The 22,556-nt window shown below is 38.8% G+C and overlaps 1 protein-coding gene across 1 annotated transcript; it reads left to right on the top strand.

The window, feature by feature from the left end:
* The first annotated feature begins 6,140 nt into the window (after positions 1-6,140).
* On the top strand, positions 6,141-8,863 carry LOC103707538 (probable LRR receptor-like serine/threonine-protein kinase RKF3). The gene has a single exon (XM_008792068.4). The coding sequence runs from the start codon at positions 6,509-6,511 to the stop codon at positions 8,465-8,467; it is 1,959 nt and encodes a 652-aa protein (XP_008790290.1). The 5' UTR covers positions 6,141-6,508; the 3' UTR covers positions 8,468-8,863.
* The last annotated feature ends 13,693 nt before the right edge of the window (positions 8,864-22,556 follow it).

The following is a 22,556-nucleotide window of genomic DNA, read 5'->3' on the forward strand; positions in this document are numbered from 1 at the left end:
ACCATACTCGATGTGGACTACTTTAACCACTACAAGTATTCTAAAAGATCACTAAACTTGATGTGGATCACTTTGGCTACTATGAGTATCTAAGGGGATCATCAAACTAGATATGGAACACTTTGGTCACTACGAGTATTCAGGAAGATCACTAGGCTCGATGTGGACCATCTTGACTACTACGAGTAGGGCTAGATAGGGTTCAGGAGTGAGATCCGCCATATTTGAAAGCCGAGTCGCATGCCAAACTTTCGGAGGCGATTACTTGGTCATACGATGTTCGATTGAGATGATCTTTTTTTTTTAAAAAAAAATTGGGTACGTTTTCAAGATGTATAATTGAAAGGTTGAATTGGGATAAAATTTTACCATTTAGGCTTCAAAAAAGGCTGGTCAAACTGAAAGTTTTTTTTTCGAATAAAACTTTGACCGGATGTAGCTCTCTATCTGAGAAGAATCAGACGGTAAACAATATTCTAGGCTGACTCATCTTTTACCAATTTTTACCTTAACTAGACAATCTAAATTGATATGTATTTTCTCCAACTTAAATCAATCCTCACCCTAAACAACACAACATTGCCCAACTCAATCCAACCCACCGTAATCTCGCTCAATCCAACCCAAAATGACCTGCTTCAACCCAGCTAATGGCCTGTTTGGATTTGCGTAAGTGGGCCGAGCAGGAGCCAATTTACTAAAGTCCCTGGTACTAGGGAGAGGAAATCTTTACACCCGAATGAAGGGAATGCCCCTTGCATCTGCTATAACGTATTGAGCTAGAACTGCAGGAAAGTCCTCACCCTAATTGGTTTCAGCTCCTCCTTGGGGCCTTCTATTTTTCTCTCTTAAATTGGACTATGCAAGAACTCAGTTCAATTCCATTTTGAATCAACTAAACATCCCCCTCTAGCCTGAATCCTTAGAGGTTATGAATCAAGTAGTGCAAGTTTGAATTAGGCTGGCTGGTTAAGATAATTTTCCCAATACAATCACCAATAACGAACGGCTACGATGAATCTCCTTTTTTTAATTAAAAAAAATATAAAAGAAGGCATCCCCTAAGACGAATCAGCATAAGGAAGATATTTTTAAATAGTGTCCTCATCATCATAATACAACTACCACATCAACAACAAGAGGTGTGTCGCCTATGACCATCGTAGGAGGGGCACAACAGCCGACCAACTTGAGATACTTTAAGCTCAGTTTGCAACCATTTTTTTATTCGTTGCTTGGAAGTTGCCAGGAAACGCCAACCCCCCGGGCCGGCCAAAGGCTACTTGCAAAATTATCGGAAACAATTGCCATGATGATCATGTGCTCCCCCTCCCATAAAAAATAAATAAATAAATAAATAAATAAATAAATATTTTTTTCTTTTTTATTCTTATTTATTTATTTATTTATTTTGATAAAAACGATATTTTATATAGCTCCAACATAAGTACATCCTGCCAAGTTAAAACAAAATAAAAAATACAAAAAATGGGCTAAACTGTCAATGTCATCCAGATAAACTTCTTGGAGTGCCGGGCTACAAATGAGGCGACTCAGTCCGCTGCTCTGTTCATCTTCCAAAACATGTGCTGTTTGAAAAAAGGTAAATTTTTAGATCAGTCTATAGATCTTACAAATCAGTGAGTGGTCGTTTCCGTATCTGTTCACTTTCTAAATTCAGTCTACGGATCTCACAAATGAGTAGGTCCTTATTTTTCAAAAATATCAACATCAATCTGTTGTTAGAAAGATAAGTTTGATGGGTCCTGGCGATGTATATATTCTCCGTAGATGATATTGACAATATATATATTTAATGAAAGAAATGTTACGGAGTCCAACGTACAACTTGGCCATGGCCATGTGAGAAGAGAGAATCCGTACACTTAAACGAGGCTTAGCGCAGTTGGTGGAGACTACCCGCTTAAGACTTGCGAGGTGGAATATTTTTTAATATATATATATATATATATATATATATATATATATATATATATATATATTGTGGTATACATTATGACATAATTTGTTAGTCTCGTCTCTCGTGTCCGGTTGGCACGCGGTGTCATTTAAATGTTCCTCGACAAAGCCATCTATTTTGACCAAAAAAAAAAAAAAAGGCATCTACATATAGATTTTTATAAAGAAGTTTGGTTTGATCTTATTTTTTGACAAGCGGGATGGTTGTGCACTGTACCATGAAACCTCCATCTCATGGTGGATAATATCAAGGATCCATTTGGTTTGCCAACAATTTTTTTATTAAAATATATATTTTTTAAAAATTAATATTTGAAAAATATAATTTTTATATATTTAGTTTATATTAGAATAATTTTTATTTAGTTAAATATTTATTTTTTGAAAAATTTGTGTAAAATACTTGTTATATCTTTAATAAAAAAAATCTTACTATATTTTATCTAAAAATTTAAGGATACTTTTGGAAATAAAAAAATCCCAATTTTCAGTTCTATATGAGTTTTTCTCTATAAAATATAAAAATCTTATTCTTCTGAGCTCTTCTTCTCATGCCTCTATTTTAAAAACTTCAAGTAAATTTGAAATTCTGTCTCCTTCTTCCGTGAAACAAATAAGTCCTAAAATAGAAGAGAGCTAGAGTAGGGGATGGTTTAGAAATGTAAGTTATTGTACTATTTTGCTTGGGCCATACCTAGTTCTAGCTCCAAAGAAAGGTAGAGGGCATCAGAAAGTTCACTTTGAGTGTGCCATCTTTGAAAGATCCATCTAGGAGACAACACCTGACCAATCATGTAATGGAGCACTATAATTGACCACCAAGTGGACAAATGGGAGGACTCCAAAGCGTGGTTACCTGAGGGTGGACCCTTGGCCTTAAATTGGGGACCCAGGATCTCTATAATCTACATAATCCTTAATACATGGATCTTATCGTAAGCATTTTACGTGCTGGAGTTATAATCATGAGTCTAGGTTTTTCTTTCAAATAACATTTTCAAAAGTATATTGGGTTTTATCAGATATCTGTATTCTAAGAGTACATTCCACTTGCTTTAAATGTGTTGACTTATCAAACAAAGTTGTGTGATATGCCATTTATTCAGTAACAATTTCATACTTTACAGAGACTATGTTTACCAAGGTGACAAACAATAAGCTTATGATGCCTTGGCACATACGTTCATTGGACATCTCCTTATACAATTCCTCATACATTATCTCCTAATATTGTTATGGTAGAAGCAAGCTTGCATGGACCTAGCTCATGGACTCATGGTGCACTCTCTATAGTGAGTTAGAAAGTTTTTCTTTTTTATTTCATCTTCTATGATGTCTCGATCGAAAGATTATCTTTTCTATCATAGGAGAAAGGGAGATCAAATTTAAATAAGTCATGTTATGGTTTTTTTTTTTAGCCTGAAATGAGTATTAATCATCTCCATATCATCTTCTATGATGTCTCAATCGAAAGATTATCTTTCCTATCATAGGACAAAGGGAGATCAATAAATAAGTCATGTTATGGTAATCTTTTAGCCTGGAATGAGTAATCATCTCCATATGGTCCAAAATATTTGAAATCAAGTCAACTTTATCATGCAAGATTTGGGTCAATTCAGCTTATAATTTGTATTTTGACGAATTTCATAGTTTTGTTGTTTGAAACTATAAGTAACGTATACGCATCATGAAAAATATGAACCTTTGAAGTTCATGATACTGATTTAATTATGCATTAATGGAGACAACCAAGCATATCTAGAACTTTACTTTGCAGCACATAATCATTTTACCAATTGTATCTTAAAAAATATGCTTGACAGATATGCATCTATCTAGAATCCTCTATAGGCATTAGAAGTGCTTATAAAAGAATGGTCTTGAAAGGTTCCTTGCAGTAACCAGAGGATGAAAATCCAAACTAGGTCACTATGATATCAAGCTTTGCTCTTAGCATTTCTTAGGATACGTGCTATACCATCCTGCCTAATGTTTGAGATATACCATGTTAGTGATGTCCTCCATCAGTGATTGGCTATAGATTTGAAGCACTCATAACATGGAGAGGTGAGTAACTTGGATGATCCTTATGTTAGGTTTGGATGGTATAGAACATATCCTAAGAGTGTTATATATAACCTTTGTTTTGAACTTGAAGATTACAGAACCCTACAGGTGCCTAATTTCGAGCAATGATTCTTATTTCTTATCTTTACATGTATGCATAGGACTGTGTTTCATTTAGCTCTTTGGCTTACTCGTGCCTTTGTGATGAGCACAATTCCTTATATCAAAAAATTTTTATCTCGCATCTCTGTTTAGTCTCTTAGCAGGTTTTTGTAAACATTTAAGAATTACTTTTTGGTTGCATGATCTTAAATTGCTATAAAGAAGGATTTGATCACCCTAGTTGTATTGGATCACATAGTTTTCATGTGCAAATTTACTTTAGATAAAAATTCAGGCACATTTTTTTAGAGTTTTCATGCCAAGTTGATAATTATAAAATTTAGCAAATCTTTCCATGTTGCCTTCTCAACTGAGGTCTCATTTTATTCGAAAATAAGAAAAAAAGAATTAGGGCTAGTTATATCTACCAAATAGTAATGCCACTGGTGATTCCTAAGCTTTGTTTGGCTATAATTTCTAGAATAGGTATTTTTATGCAAGAATAAAAGATGTAGAGTAGCTTAGGATATTTTTCTTGGAATAGTTCCTTTTGAAATAAGCAAATTTGACCAACATAACCATCTTGTGGTCATGTGTATTTTTTCAAAGTTGCCTGGAAGGCATGAGGTTAACTACATGCCTTATATTTGCTTTATTCCTAACCAAGTGATGCATAAGAGTTATGCTCCATAGCCAATCCTTTATAATGATAAGAAAAGGCTTAGATGATAATGATGATGATAGCAACCCTTTGAAAATCTTCACTAATAAAACAAAGTAACTCTATATGAATACAAATAATAGTATATTTAACTTGGGGTGTCAAAATTGACCTTGCCTGAAAAATAGACTTGATCTTGTATGGGCAAGTATTTAGGGTTCATCCATTTGGATATGGGTAAATTTTTCTCGAGCTTTAAATGGATCAAGTATGGGTTCGAGGCTTTTGACCAAATACTAGGTCGAATTAGGAATGGTTAAAGCTCATACATTGCGGTGCTAACATATCCCAATTCAAATTATGATCTTGTCAACTCACTGCCAACTCTTTTAATTATAATGACAACAATATAATAAAATACATAGTAATCATTCAAGAAACTGACTAATCTCTGGCTGGCCATTAGCAGAAGCATTCTGGTTTGCTTACTATCTCTTTTACACTAACATCCTACTTGTTTCAAGTTTTCAGAACACATATGAGATCATCGATGCCTCTATATTCTCACTTTGGCACCCTTTTCACATTATATAAGTGAGATCTTGAAGGGTTCCTCTGAAAAATTGGTTGTAGAGATCAAATCCTTCAACAGTTTAGAATCATGAGCATACGACCTTTAAGAATATGTCTTGTGGTAAGGAATGACAAATTCTAATTAATTGTAATAATTGAGGGAGGAAGGTAGAGAAAATCCGCCATTCATTACAATTATAATTATAATTTGGCTCATATTGGACGCTATATCTATGCTCAGAAAGATTTATTTCTTTTTTAAAAAAAGTTATTCAAGACCGTCTTAATTTCTCTCCGCATATTCAAATTAACCAAATAGGTATATTTTGTTTGTCAAACATGAAAACATGAAATGCTTGCCAGGTGATCCAAGAGTATCGGTTATTATATAAACTTTCATGTATCCTTGTAAATACTAGAGACTCCATATTTTATACATATCATATTATTTCAAATATCAAGAAATTTGTAATTATGCCGACGAAGAATAAAATTATCATTAAATCTTTTTTTCTCCTATTTTTGGTGGTATAAATCACTGGAATTAATGGGAAATATTTGTATTAGCTGCTCAAGGAACATTTGGTTGCACATATTAGGAGACCCATAACATTTTCCAAGCACCAATTCTATTATTCTAACAAAAACTTTAGCTAGTAGATGGAGTTTTCCATTCTAGTTCTCTTTCCATATATATTGACTAATAAGGCCAACATCTACCAAACAAGTTTCCCAACTCCGGTCCACACATTCAAAACTTCACTAGCTCCGGATTATAAGTCTTTGACGTCATAATCCGACAGAGATCGCCACGGCAGCCTGACTTCTCGCCCTGTGGCTGCGGGCAGCGTTCGCCGGTCGCACAATTCCCCTCCCCTCGCGCCAAGCCCGCCGCCAAACAAGATAATTCCACTCTCTCTCCTCTCTTTTCTCTCTACCCCTCCTTCCTCGAACTCTCCTGCTCTCTCTCTTCGTTTTCTTCCAGCTCCTGCAAACCTCTCCCCATCCGCCGCCTCTATGACTTGCAGCAAGACAAATTATAATAAAATAGAATGCCCTCAACCCCTCGTCACCACCTAAACAACTAAAAACTCAGCATCTCGCAGGCTCCATCCATCAATAATGGGGAGAAAAAGAAGAACTTCTCCAGCACCCATAGTAACAGAGAGAAGCAGGAAAGAGTACTCATTCATTTCTCCTTCATCAATGACGTCTCTTCCTATCTCCGTCTTCTTCCTCTCTTGGTGTCTCCTCCTTGGCTTGGTCCGCTCTCAGAACTCTTCATGCCCTCTAGACTTCTCGATCCTCCAGAAGTTCATCACCAACGCGGATGCCGGCTCGGACACCAGCTCCCGGTGCACCTTCGCCGTCGTGGCCTTCCATCTGGTCCAGGCCGAGTACCTCCGCACCGCCGGCCTCTTCGTCCCGCCCGCCGCCTCCGCCGACGCCTGCTGGTCCTCCTTGAACTCTATCCTCCGCCCCCTCGTACCCTCCTCCTTCTCCCTCCCCTCCTCCTGCGGCTTCCAGCCCTCCTGGATCTCCGAGGGCTGCATGAACCTTACCTCCCGCGCCGAATTCGAGGCCGTCGTGCCGGCCTCCGGCCTCCGCGACATGGACCAGAACTGCAACCAGTCCCTCCACGCCGTCCCCTCCTGCACCGCCTGCACCACCAGCCTCAATCGCGTCAAGGCCGCCTACCTCCCCGGCCCCGACTACGGCAACGTCACCGACTGCACCGCCTACACCTTCATCTACGCCGCCGGCGTCGTCAACCGCTTCGGCCCCACCGATAACGACACCGCCTACTGCATCTTCCTCCTGAACTCTCAGTCATCCTCCTCCGGCGGCAGTTCGAACGCCTGGATCTTCGGCGTCGCCGCCGGCTGCCTCGTCGTCGTGCTGCTAGCCGTGCTGGCCGCTTGGTGGCTTCGAAGACGGCGCCGGGAGCGGCTGCGCAGGCGGAGGAGGAAATCGATGAGGCCGGAGAGCGGGCCGTCGAAGGCGATGGAGTCGATCGGTGCGAGCACGACGCTGATCAAGTTCACCTTCGACGAGATCAAGGAGGCGACCAAGAACTTCTCGCGGGACAGCATAATCGGGCGGGGTGGGTACGGGAATGTCTACAAGGGGACGCTGCCGGACGGGTCCGAGGTCGCGCTGAAGCGGTTCAAGAACTGCTCGGCTGCCGGGGACGCCAGCTTCGCCCATGAGGTCGAGGTGATTGCAAGTGTTCGACATGTGAACCTGGTCGCGTTGAGGGGCTACTGCACGGCGACCACCCCCTTGGAGGGCCACCAGAGGATCATTGTCTGCGATTTGATGCGGAACGGGAGCCTCCATGACCATCTCTTCGGCTCGGGCGTTGCTCGGCTGAGCTGGCCCGCGAGGCAGAGGATTGCTGTAGGGACGGCGCGGGGATTGGCATATCTCCATTACGGAGCTCAGCCGGCGATAATTCACAGGGACATCAAGGCGAGCAACATTCTGCTGGACGACAGCTTCGAGCCGATGGTCGCCGACTTTGGCCTGGCGAGGTTTGCGCCGGAGGGGATGTCGCATGTGAGCACCATGGTCGCCGGGACTCTCGGTTATGTGGCTCCCGAGTATGCTCTGTATGGCCAATTGACCGAGAAGAGTGATGTTTTCAGCTTTGGAGTTGTGCTGCTCGAGCTGTTGAGTGGGAAGAAGGCGTTCGTTTCATTGGGCGAGGGGCAGGCTTTTCTTGTCACCGACTGGGCTTGGTCCCTGGTGCGGAAAGGGAGGACCTTGGATGTCATCGAGGAAGGCATGGAGGAATTGAGCTCCAAGGAGGTGTTGGAGAAGTATGTCCTTGTTGCTGTCCTCTCTACCCATCCTCAGTTGCATGCGAGGCCTACAATGGATCAGATTGTCAAGATCTTGGAAACTGATCTGGATGTTCCTTCGATACCGGACCGCCCGATTTCCATTATGGCAAGCAGGGAGGACATTGAGAAATCGGCGAGCAGCAGCGGCTCGGGTCAGCTATCAACTTTTGCTGGCTACCAGACGTTTAACTCCGCGAATGATGATGCAAATTCTGATGGTTCAGAGGTGGTGTGATCGCTGCTCGCATTGATAGAGGAGGATGCTGCGAGCTTGATGAAAGGAGGCCATTTCTGCTCGCCGAAGGGGCTTCCCGGTATGCATGCCCTGCATTGCCTCTGGATATGAATTTTTCGGTTTCTGATTTCAGGTTGTGGCTTTCTGTTGTAAATAGGATGGCAATCTGAATCTTTAGTCCCCCAACATTTGAGAGAGAGTTTAGTGTACCATATTTTTTTTATTTGCTTCTGACGAGAATTGCCTTTCTTTTTTTCCGCATTCCATATACATGACTAAATGTAACACTTTAAAGCATTAAACCACCAGTGTAATTTTTGAGGGAATTTGTCTCGCTGTAGACCAGTTTCTCATTTTGTTTACATTCTTCCGTTTGCAGCTCGGAGTTTGATTTAATGCAATTGCTGTTTGCTCAAATTACAAAAACTTGTGTTGAATCCAGAAGGATCTTGTGTTTACGGTGCTCTGTTTTGCTTAATTATCTATTGGCTGATTATTATCATTGCAGTCTAAAGAGTACTCTTTTCCTTACAAAACAACATATGAAGTGTTCTATTGAAATAGGAAGTGGAATGGTATAAAATGGCTTTGTACAATAGGACTATATTTTTTACTATGGTTTCTCGAATCTCAGTCCTCAATCATCTTGGATATGCACATATCTTATTTACAAGAAACCTTGTAGGTTCGACTCTGAAAATTTTCCTCTGATGTAAAGTTCCCCTAATGTTCCGATCTTGATCTCTCGACTCCCATTTTAGCCTTAAGGCTGTGAAGAATAGGTAGAAAGAAGAGAGCGGACAAAGGAGGAAGAACGAGAGAAATGATAGAAATGATTGAAGGGGAAAAGTTGATAGAAATGATCTAGCTGTGCGCCTTTCTTTTTTTAACGAAATGCTACCTATCCTCCTGAAGTGTCCAACTGACAAAATTAAACATTAGCCAGTGCTAGTTACTCATGTTACCTTCAACTGTATTTGGAGTTACTCATGTTACCTTCAATTGTATTTGGAGTGAGCCATTATAATAGAATGCTAACAATGTAATATTACTTTGCTTTTATTTACATTTCATAGATCAAACTCCATAATCTCTTGCAACTGCGAGCATGTTGGTTTGGATTATGGCATTCAAGTTTGGACGAGCACTTAGCTTATTATTTTTAGTTCAGGTCTCCTTTAAATATGTTATATGGAAAGGTTTTCAGATTCGATGTCAGAATGAACAGCCTCTTTGCAGTCACCTTCTTCTGGATGAAATGAATGGCAACCTCACTATATTTTGGTTATCCATAATATGTAGGATTTTTTGTTGTATGATCTACAGAGTGTTTGTCACTGCATGGTTTCAATGCAACCTTAGCAATGAGCTCTCTCATTTTGAAGAAACTTCAATCTCAAAATCCCACATATTTATATGCCACATAATGCCTAGTCTCTACATTGGACATTACCAAAATACTTCATTTCTCACTTATTAGTTTGTTACAAGATATCACCCATCTGAGTTACCTTATTAGTTTGTTTTCTGTCCACTAGGAATTTTGACCCATCTAAACTTGATGATGCTTCAGTTTGCAGATAAATTGTTTATATGGTACGCACTAACTTGGTGCTCCTTTCAATCATTGAAGAATATGCATCATTGCATCTAGATCAGTTGTTTTGTAATATCGTCAATTGGTTAACATCACTAATGGTTAATGTAATATTCATATCACTTTGCCAACCAGAAATGATCTCTCTCTTTATACTATTGAAGCTCATATTGGTCCTAACATTGCTCTAGGATTTGTATGAAACGTCAAATCTTAGTAAATCCATTTCAATGTTGGCTCATCATGCACTTAAACATAGATGTAGTTCTTAATTTATTTTATTTTGGGTATACGCGATGTAGTTCTTAATTGAAGCCTGTAATTTCAATTGTACAGAAATGCTTCACGGCATCGAGATCCTTAATGCAAAATATTCTGTGGCCCAAACTTGTATTTTGATCATTAATTATCATTACCTTTGGTTACTAGATCCATCATGCATGCAATAAGAAAGTTATCCTATATATATATATATATATATATATTCATGGAGCCTAAATGACCAGCTCTACGTTAGAGATCATATGACATGATTTTTTTTAAAAAATCTTATTAGTGAGGTGGAAAGAGAGTATCGTTTCAGTCAATTCACTTCTAAAAATGAGAACTAATTCATGTGGTGCCAGGAAAGATAGTTGCAGCAGTCATGGACAGATTGCAGTTAAGTGTTCCCTCTGCCTTAATCTTGTAGATGGTATGACAATCACAAATTCTTTTCACCGATTCTGTCTTCTTAGGATACATAATGCATAGAAAGTTCACGGTGAAAGTAAAACTTGATGTATGAGTTTTATTTGGTTATAGTTTATTGGCAAATATAATACAGGAACTGGTTGCTGTTCCTTCACTTTTATTTGAGAAATCTAGCTGATTTCACATCTTCTCGGTCAGCTGAAGGGAGCACGGTGATCATTTCCTGGATGCTATGGAGATTTCTTCTCAACTATGGTGCTTTTTGACATAATATACTTGAGAATGTCAGGTTTTCAGATTTTTCATTGTATTCATGACATAACTGTGCTTCTCTTCTACTCTCTCCTTCTGGAATCTGCATAATAATATTCCTTCAGTACTCTCTCTACGCCTTCATCTTCGATTACTTTATGGTCACGTTAAATGTTGTTCACTTGTTGCTAGAAACTTTCTCATCGATAGGAAAATGTTAGACTCATTCACAAGACTAGCCTAATAACTATCTTTTGTCATGAGCTCCTATTGCCATTGCTAGTTTGGGAATAGATTAGTCTTCTTCTAGTCATCATTTTCCAGTTCTCATGATTTTCTTCCTTTTGTTGATAATTGTCTTAAGATCTGAATATCAGGAATAATGTTTACTGATTTTCTTTTTTATGGAACACAATATTACCTGGCATAATCTACGTCCACTGGGTTCTGTGTTCGGATTTTAATTCCTCGCTGCTATTTATGTGTGCTCCCTGGCATTCTCTCGTTCAACTGCAGTTTTACTGGCACAAGTTTTATGTTTTAAGTCTTTCATCTTTTTAGCAAGATTATACATCTTATCCTGTTTTATCAGGACTTGTGATTTCATCCTTTCAGCTGTTCAAATTTTATCGAGGTTATTTATAAGGATATTTTGCCATCCAATTATTCTTTTAGATTTGTTGATGACTGTATTCCTGGTGCATGTTTTTTTTTTCAGTGTGATGGTCTTATCATTATTAAAAAAAGCATACAATATGACTTCTGCATAGCAGGGTGGACATGTCAAATAAATCATAGCATCTTTGTACTGAATTACAGGGTTTTTTATTTCAATCATTAGTATTCATCCTACTATTGGAATCCAAAGTGTATGAGCTGAATATCTAAGTTTCAAAAGGATTTAGGTAGTTGATTCTTTTATTAGTTATATACAACATCTTTTGGATATATCTGTCACAATGGCTTGAAATTTTTGAATCTTTTCTTTTTACTATTTTTCTAATTGTCTATATTGTAATAATCATGCCATGTATATAGAGAGCTTGAAAGCAATCATATGTTTTTTTTTTCTTTGAGTACAACGGCTGTGCATACAGCTCTTGCGTGAGTACAACCAACAAAGTCAAGAGAAAGAAGATGGCGTAAAGGTGGAGGGGCAACTGCATATATGTCCAAAGAACATTTTCTGAATGCTGAGCAACAAATGAGACGACCCAGTCTGCTGCCCTGTTTACCTTTCGGTATACATGAACGGCTTGAAAGGAGCCGCAATCTCTCACCAGCCTGCAAATGTCATTGAATAGCGGGTGTCCATGCTCCCATTGGTCCTCGTCTTATATTTTTCTCGATCACCGTAGCTGAGTCCCCTTCAAGACAGATCCTATCAACCCCTAGAAGGCAATCATATGTTTCAAGATGTCTAAAAACTCCTACAAAATATTGGTCTCTATCATGAATTTCGAGATAATTTGTGTTGTCAGTGTGTGTGTGTGTGTAACTTTAGCTTGTAACAAATTACTCTGAAACCATGTGATATACATGTATAAAACTCTATGATGCTTTACAATCATAGACTTTTAACAAGATATTGAAATCTACATTCATTTGTTTAAGATATACACTAATATTGAACAACTAAAACTGGATTAATTTTAGAAAGGATAAATAAAGCAGCATATATTGGTGTGACAATTAAGAATTTTCTTTTCAAACTTATATACCATTTTGTTCTTTTGCATGACAAGTTGTGACAAAATGTGGCATGGTGTCTTACCATGCCAACCCTTGACAGGCACAAGCACAACTTGCAATTCTTTGTGCTACACCTATAGGTACCTCAGAAAATTGGTGAGTGATTGTTGCTCAGTGGTTAGAAATTATGCCATCAGGGGACCAAACTTAGAATTCCGGACCAACTTGAAGGGCCTTAAATTTTCCCTTGTAGTCTTGCTCTCATCTAATTCTAGCTAATAGAAGGATATTATTCGGCATTGATAAAGGGATATCTCATAAAGAATATCTTAATTATAGAATTTGCAGAAAGGGACCATATTTTTAGTTATGACAATCCATTTTGAATTTTATTGGACCATTATGCTTCTGCTACTGCAACAACTTGTTTGACCATTTAGAAGTATGCATTGGCTTCTATCATATGTGCATCTGTCAACTAGGATAAATTTGTGCATTTATCTGATAGTTGGGGCATAAAAGTCTTGCAAGGTCTGAAGTGGACTATTTCTGTTAAAAAGAATATAGATCCTTTTGAAATTTTCATAATTAAGTTGAATGATTCTTAAATCTAGGATTTCAAACTATGCTCATATCCAATTTATGTTTATTTTTTCTTGTGAACTGCCCATTTGAATCATTTAAGAACTTCCTCTTTATTTGCAATGGGCTTGGTACTTAGATACTTTCTACAGCCATCCACTTCTTCACTAGCTAGCTTACATCATCAGCACAAGGTCTGGTGTGCTGTTATCTGAGAGGCTAGTTTTGGTTTTGAGTTCCACTGAAGTTCATTTGATTAATGATAAATCTATATTTGCTTCCATTTTTTAACAAAATGTTTCTTAGATCCTCTTTTAGGATTTTTAGCTTCAGTTAAGACTTCTTTTGGTGTTTCTTCTCTTAGGATCTCTATAACATTTTGGCTGTCCTTTCCTTTTTCAATTATGCTTTCTTTGTGGTTTTAACTGTTCCTATTATTCTTCCTATTGTTTTTCAATTCAAATGAGTTCATTTGATTGGCATACATATCAGAATTGACCTCAAGTATGCTCCTTTTGGCCCTCCCAGGAAGTTAAAGCTAATCCTCTGTTTTTGCCGAACCACATCTTTGATAGTTCACCTTCTTAGGGTTTATCGTCCATTCAGTTTGAAAGATCATTTCATGAAAATGACCATTTACCCAATTTGTTTGTTCTCGAAGTTCTTCAGTTCAAGCAGAAGTTATTCTGAGTTGAATTCACCCCATTTTTTGATGTATTTTTATGCCTTTGATATTTATCCATTATATTCTTATATATCCACATTTTGTTTCATGGTTCATCATTCTTGTATGCTTGAGGTCCTTCCTTGATATTCTGGTTTTTTGGTTTCCCTGCCCATTGTCATTTATGGTTAATGCACTAACTTCACTAAATTGTTCTTATTGCTTATCATATTGGTGACATCCTACACACCCATGTATTTCAAATTTCCCATATTGACCCATTTCTTCTATTTAAGGCTCCCTCAACTTCTTTTTAATGTTACCTTCCTAGTTCTAACACTGGTCAATTGTTCCTCAACTTAATGGAAGTTAATAGTCCATCTTCCAATCTTGTATTATTGTGGCTTTCTGCCTCCCATTATTAAGGTTGGTCGTTCTCTAATATTTATTGGGAAAGTTGGTCATCCTCTAATATTTATTGGATTGTTTTGCTAGACAAGTGATTGACACATCTGAAAGTTTTAACACATTTTACTTCTTCATCAGTCCCTCATTATTCTCTTTGCTTTTCAAACTTGATGACTTGTTGCTTCTTAATCTGAACATGCTAATTTATTTCCTAATCATCCATGCACCAGCTATTTGACCTGGGATGCCAGTAAGCAGCAATCTTATTTCTAGGCTGCTTCGAAATCCTTGCATTCTCAAAGACCAACCTGTGCTTCTCAAGGTTCTTTTACTGAGGTTTTAACCATTTCATGGCATTTCAACTCTATGGTCATTGCCTGTTTACAAATCCTTGGCACTGATTTCATATTCATCTCTTCATTGCTTCACACCTCACACATCAATGTTCTCCTACTACCATCGACCAATCCCTTAAGAGTGTCAATAAGCTTTAACCAATTCGACCTCCTCGCAATGCGACTTATGGCTCCTAACCAGCTTGCAGATCGGTTCTACTAGTGCCTGAGCCTCTGATATTCTTGTTGCCATTCGCGTTGCTTCTCTAGGTTTCTCATGAAACACTAACCTCTCTTTCGAATTATAGTTTTCCTACAGTTTCACTGTGGCATTTCCAGAATGAAAGTGAATTTAAGTATGGCATTTACAGGATGGAAGAAAATAATGGAATCAGATTATGCCCACTTCTCAATCTAAGCAATATTATGTCCCCTTCTCAATCTTCTCTTCTTAATGGAAGAAAATATTTCTTCCTGTGTATCAGATTCAAGAATGTAATCTTTGGAAGCAGAAACATCGAGGACATGGTAACCAGAAACATCAAGCAGAAACACAAACAAATTGCTTAGAACTAACTGTTTATGATTTTCTGAGAGGACAATGGCATTGTCAAGATAGGTTACCTTGGGATGATGTTGTTGTTGGAAGATGATAAACCTCAGAAGAAAACCCTCCCCTATTTCTCTTCTGTTCCTCTTTCTATGTTTCAGTTTAATTCTTTATAAAAATTTCACAAGAATTGCATCTTCTACAGTCTGATGTGGAAAAGAGATGGACAAAAAAAAAAAAAAAGAAACCCCTCGTTTTAACATGAACCTAAAAAAACAAAAGAAAGAATGAAGAAGGTAACAGGAGAAAGCTTCACCATGCTAGTAGTACGTCATAAAACGTACTGACTAAATCTTATTTCAAGGAATATATTAAAAGATAGATTTTTGTATTAAAAGAAATATTTTAAGAACCATGTTTTAGTTAACGCTTTACTCATCATGTATGCCAAACTAAAGGGCGTCAATGGGTCAAGTTGGAGATATCGGCTAGAGGATCAAACTCAAAGCCACTAATAGCTCTAAATGTTGGGCCTTGACATGGACACTCGAAGAACAAATTTAGGACAAAGGTTATAGGAAATTGCAGCTAGACCTAATAATCGTGGACCAATTTTGGGATGAATTTAGACTAGAAAGGCTAGTCGGCTAAGCCCCACACTAAATGCCGACTCAACAGAAAAGCTAATTTTAAAAATCTAAACATTTAAAATCCAATTAGTAATATTTTCTTTTTATTTCATTTAACTTTGTTAACAAAAGTCGGTATGTACACGATCAACATTGCATAATTTAGTGCACAATTAGAAATAAATTCCTATCATTAGCGAGGAGGCTATGAAATTGAATCCTATTGTTGATGAGGCTATCATAATAAGTGTCACAGCCCAAGATTTCACCCAAAATAGCTAGCCGAAAGATATTATTTAGGTTCCTTGATCATATATAAATATCTAAGATCTATCTAGCGAATAATCATTGTTGTTGGGAATTGTATCCTAAATCCAATCAATTGTTGATTGTAAATATATTTGAATCAATTATAAATAACATGGTATTTATTCATCACCAGAACATCTTCACAAACTCCGATGTGATGAAGTCCTTAGGACTGCTTTGTGTAATGAAATATGATTTTGTCATACAGATCCTTAAATATTCATGACCGTATGATATACTATTAATAGGACGATAGTATTATCAGGCGTAGGTCATTGTGTATCATATTTGTTGGTTGTTTTCCAAACCAAAGAGTATAGAGATACTAGTATGGTATACAGGTGAATGGTAGTGTACGTTCACTGAACGTGACCAATTGACGGACTCTTTCTTGTCAAGAGTTGTTCCGAGTGGATATGGGTATATGTATCCTTTAGACCTGAGATTGCAACCGGTGGCTTGCAAGTAACTCACTGTACTTTGGTGCCGGACTACCTGAATTTCTAATCCAGCGACGGAAGATTTCTGGGTCCAGTCAAGTACTTGTGGTAGTCAGTTGCAGATCAAGATGGGATTGACCTCCCTTAGAAATAAGGGTGAATGCCTTGTGTTTTCAATTAAGTAGACCCTGGCCAGGAAAAGTCAAATCACTATTACTTGACTTATTGAATTAAAACATATTTCCGGATGGATCGTTTCAGGGTAGACAGACTCTGAACCCACCCTGGGCATTTTTTTGTCAAAAGGATAAATTATGCGGTAACCATAGTCCATAGGTTCTAGAATGTTGCTTTGCATCTATTCGGCCTATCCGATCGTCGGATCCCATTGCTAGATGGTTACTTCGATTAGTGCAAGAAGTGTTCTTGTACTACCGATTTAGGTTCGAACCTGTGAGGTCACACGCTTAGAAGTTTCTGGATTGATCAAATGGTCGATTGACGATTGAGAATTGTCTAGAGGTAAAATAGTCAATGTGATTGACTGATTGTCCTAAGCAATTATTGCTTGGAGAAGTTAATTGGTGATTGGATCACTGATTAGACTCAATTTGATTGAGTAATAGAGATTGGGCTTGACCAAATTCAAATATGATTTGAAATTGGTAAAACCGTAATTGACACCAAAATTGGTTTGGTGAAAATGTCTAATTTGCCCCCAACCAAATCAGATTTGGCTTGAGTCAAATTGGATCAAAATCAATTATGATCCAAGTATGACTATGACTTCCTTTCCTATGTGGGACCCACACACTGTATGTGGGACCCACGTCCTGCCTAGGTGGGACCCACATACTGTATGTGGGACCCACGTCCTGCATTTATGAGACCCACATACTGTATGTGGGACCCACATCCCAGCCACCTCACCCCTTTGCATACGTGATATGTGGCGGAGCAGGACACCTCTTTTGCTTGCATGCGTGACACGTGGCGGAGCAGGACACCTCTTTTACTTGCATGCGTGACACGTGGCGGGCCTGGATACCTCACACTCCTCTTGATGTCATCCATGACCTCATCTGCCTCATGAGGTCATCCATGATATCGCCCTCCAGGCCACCTCACCCCTTTGCATGCGTGACACGTGGCGGAGCAGGACACCTCTTTTGCTTGCATGTGTGACATATGTCCTGGCAGGACACCTCATCGGACACCTCATAGGGACACCTCACCCTCTTCTTGGCCTATAAATAGGCCACCCCTCTTCCTTCTTCTTAACACATCAAGAGCACCAGAGAAAGAGAGTGAGAGGAGAGAGTAGTTCTGAAGGTGAAAACCCAAGAAGGAGTTCTTGAGCTGTGAAGGTCCATCTTCTTCCTTCTTCTCCCTTTCAGCCAACCTTCTGCCTCCCTGCGAGCTAGCACTCCCCGGAAAGCTGATCATTCCGGAGCTTTGCGTGGATGAGTCATCGAGGCCGGACGCTTGTGCGGCTGCGAAACATCCTTGAAAGAACCTCCTTCTAAAGGTAAAAGATCTGATCTCTTTTACGGTTGAGATATGATCTCAATTTTCAAATCAAAAGAAGTTGTGATTTATGCATATTTATTTGAATCACACAATTCTCGGGATCTGAGGGCTTTGTGATATTTGGTGTCAAAGCAAAGGATTAGTGGAGACTATCCGATTTTCGGAAACTCTCACGTGTGATCGTGTGACGAAGCGTGGCTCTCCACCCGGGGGCTTATATGATGAGTGCTTTGATAGGCACGTGCGGGTGTCACCCTATGTATTGGGACTGAGCCCGCGCCACATGTGATGTGCAGTTGAAGACTGTCTTCGACTGGTACCAGAGTCAAAATATTTAAAATATCAAGCATGTTTTGGGTTAAAATGTTTAACCCGTTCTTTCTGCATAAATTTTTTTTGAAATTCATGCTTAGCCCTCTACACGCACACCATCAGTGGTATCAGAGCCCGTCCAGGTTCTTTGTGATATCAAATATCTATGCAAGATGTGATCTTTTACATATGATGTAAACTGATTATATTATTTCATTATGTTATTCTTATGATGAATGAACATGTTTGTTTGCATGATTAACTTGAATCTTAAAAGTGTTTTAAGAATTTAAAGTTATGGAGCATGCAAAACAAAGATAAGACATGAATAATGCAATATACTTAATTATGAATTAAGTAATGATATAGATCCTAGACTTTAAATGTGATTTGAACGTCTAAGACATTGCATAATTCATGGGGTAATGGGTTAGCTAAAACAAAGTAAGCCGATTTCGCACATCACATAACCGAAAGAATCCAACTGAGTTGGACTCAATGGTTGAAATCAAACTTGGTAGAGTAGTTGATCTAATCTAATTAAAGTTGTTTCTTAGATTGGGTCAAGATTACTCTTGATCTTTGCAATAGTTGTAGTTGATCAAGTCCATGTCTTTGATTAGACCAAATGGATGTTGATTTAGGCTTCGTGGTTGAGCTTGAGTTATGATATTGATCGAATTGAAATTGATAAACCAGTTGGTGTCAAAGACAACTGTAATCAGTGGGTTTTTAATTGGGAGCTACTTGCTGGGTTTCGGTCCAGTCAAGTTAATGGCATACCCTTCCGCTGATCTCACTTACCTGGCCATCTTGGTGAATCTCTTTTGATCAGATCTCTGATTGACTCTATTTAACCCATGCCTGTAAGAAAATCAGTTGGACTGATTTAGGTGCACTGACTTGAATCTATTTCCTACGATACCTGACTTATGAAGTTAGTGGGAGCATTTGGATTGAGTCAGCTTTTTATTATAAAAATCCTCTAAATTATTAGGTCCATAAAATGATATGGTTAATGGAGATGACCACGTCATAGCCTCCTATTAGTTGTGTGATAATGAGTCCAATGCGTCTATATACATTGGAGGCGTGTGCGCGCACTGGTGCGTATCGGCCATTGGAATTGTCATACAATAATGATGAGTCAGTTGCAACTATTGGAATGGATGGTCCGGTTGGATACCGGCCAAAGTCGGGCTTGACCATCTATTAGATAGTTTGCATTGATTGCTACATGTTAATGGTTGGACCTAACCGGGACTTTCAGTAATGCCGATATACGCCTGCTGAAGTGCTTCCTGGGGCAAAATGATCACTAGAAGTTGTTTAGTTGAAACAATTTGTTATGAACCTACCTTTAGGTGTATTTGGGTTGATACCGACCAAAGCCGGGCTCAGGTGTAGCCTATTGGATTCTAGTGCCCACTAAAGAATTAAAAGTAATTCTTCGGATTAGAGGTAGAGGCTCTTGATTCGTATAAAATAGTGGGAGGATCTTTAGACTAAAATCCATATCTTTAGATTAATTGATTCATTTACTAATAAGGCCATGGTTTTGTCCTTTATGCAGAAATGTCCTCTTATAAGTTCCCCCTATCACTATTGGATAGTGATGAGCCGACTAGACCTTTGATTAAGAATCAGGCTAACTCGAGTGCTAATGAGAGAAATCAGCAAAGAGTCGCTGGTCAAGGTGGTTATATGATAACACCTTATAATTTCTCTGTATGTGATATTATGACTTGGGTATTGGATACCGAAAGTCCTTTTAATATCTGTAATACGTTGAAAGGACTGCAAGTCATTGAGAATTTCGGTAACAATGAGAAATTCCTAAATGTTGGAGATGGAAGAACTGTTCCAGTTCTAGCATTAGGTAATACTCAAATTGTTTCAAATTTTCACATAATTGCCCTTGGTGAATGTCACTATTGTCCTAGTTTCTTAATGAATGTCATTTCCGTTGGTCATTTGGCCTTAGATGGTTATGAAATTTGTATAAAGAAGGATTATTGTGATATCATTATGAATGGTGTTACAGTAATCAATGGACGATTAAACAATGGCATTTATGTATTGCCACAATCTGTTAGTGTAATGTACACTACAAGTAAACGCCCTAGATCTGATGATGTCTCGGATATCTACCTTTGGCATTGTAGGCTAGGTCATATTAACAAGAACAGGATCAACAGGTTGGCCTCACTGGATATTTTAAATATTAATGATTGTGAATCATTACCTACCTGTGAGTCTTGTCTTCTTGGAAAGATGACCAAGTCGTCTTTTACTGGAAAAGGTATACGAGCCGGTGCTGTATTAGGTCTTGTACATTCGGATGTATGTGGACCTATGAGCACTAGTGCAAGAGGTGGATACAGCTATTTCATTACATTTACCGACGACCTATCTTGGTATGGGTATGTGTTTCTTATGAAACACAAGTATGAATTATTTGAAATGTTCAAATTATACCGTAATGAAGTAGAGAAACAAACTGGACAGTGTATTAAGATACTTCGATCTGATCGAGATGGTGAATACCTCTCTAGTGATTTCTTGACATATCTGGAGGAGAATGGGATTCTCTCTCAGTGGATCCCTTCCGGAACACCGCAGCATAATGGTGTGTCTGAAAAGAGGAATCGGACTCTGTTGGACATGGTCTGATCCATAATGGGGTTTACAGTTTTGCCCTTATCATTTTGGGGTTATGCACTTGAGACCGCTTGTTATATTCTTAATAGAGTTCCCAGTAAATCTGTGACTAAAACTCCATATGAGATATGGACCGGTCAAAAGCCTGTACTCTCTCACCTTAAAGTTTGGGGGTCTCCAGCCTACGTCCGTCGTTTGAAAGCAGACAAACTGGAAGCTAGGTCGGAAGAATGTTTTTTTGTCGGCTACCCGAAAGAAACCAAAGGGTATTATTTCTACCAGGCTAATGAACAAAGGTTGTTCGTCAACAATAGAGCTGTCTTCTTGGAGAAGAAATTTCTTGGTGAAAGAACGAACAGCTCTAAGGTTGAGCTTGATGAAGTTCAACAGGTAGAGGATCAGACAACTAGAACTGAACCGTTAGATTCTGATTTGATTGGATCAAACTCAGAACCCATTAAGGTTGCACCTGTTAGGCGATCCGGTAGAGTACCGCATCAACCGGATAGATACTATGGTTTTCTTGTCCGGGACGATGATCCCATTGGTCTCAATGAGAACGATGAGGATCCCGTCACCTATATGGATGCTATGCAAAGGTCTGACTCTGATAAATGGCTTGGAGCCATGGAATCTAAAATGGAGTCCATGAAGGTCAATGATGTATGGATATTGGTTGACCCACCCGAAGGATTTAAATCCATAGGGTGTAAGTGAATTTTCAAACGGAAAAGAGGCGCAGACGGAAAGGTGGAAACCTATAAAGCCCGTCTGGTTGCCTAGAGATTTCGTCAGCGTTATGGTATCGACTATGACGAAATGTTTTCGCTTGTGGCAATGCTGAAATCCATTCGGATCATGCTTGCGATTGCGGCCCATCTGGACTTTAAGATCTGGCAGATGGATGTTGAAACCGCTTTTCTAAATGGAGATTTAGAGGAATAGGTGTATATGATACAGCCTGAAGATTTTATTTCTGCAGATGAGTCTAAGGTGTGTAGGCTGCAAAAGTTCATATATGGACTAAAGCAGGCATCTCGGAGTTGGAATATTCGTTTTGACAGGGTTATCAAAACTTATGGCTTCATTAAGAACGAAGAGGAACCTTGCATATACAAATGGGCTAATGGTACGGTAGTTTTATTTCTTGTACTGTATGTGGATGATATTCTCCTAATAGGGAATGACATCGCTGCACTACAGGGAGTAAAAATATGGCTTTCATCACAATTCTCCATGAAGGATTTGGGAGAAGCATCCTACATCCTTGGGATGAAGATCTATAGAGATAGATCTAGGAGGTTGCTCGGTCTGTCCCAATCCATGTACATTGAAACCGTGCTGAAAAGGTTCAGCATGACGAATTCCAAGAAAAGCTATCTTCCGATAGGTCATGGAATCACTCTTTCTAAAGGAGATTGCCCGACAACTTCCC

The sequence above is a fragment of the Phoenix dactylifera genome, chromosome 1, assembly GCF_009389715.1.
Source record: "Phoenix dactylifera cultivar Barhee BC4 chromosome 1, palm_55x_up_171113_PBpolish2nd_filt_p, whole genome shotgun sequence".
NCBI lineage: Eukaryota > Viridiplantae > Streptophyta > Magnoliopsida > Arecales > Arecaceae > Phoenix > Phoenix dactylifera.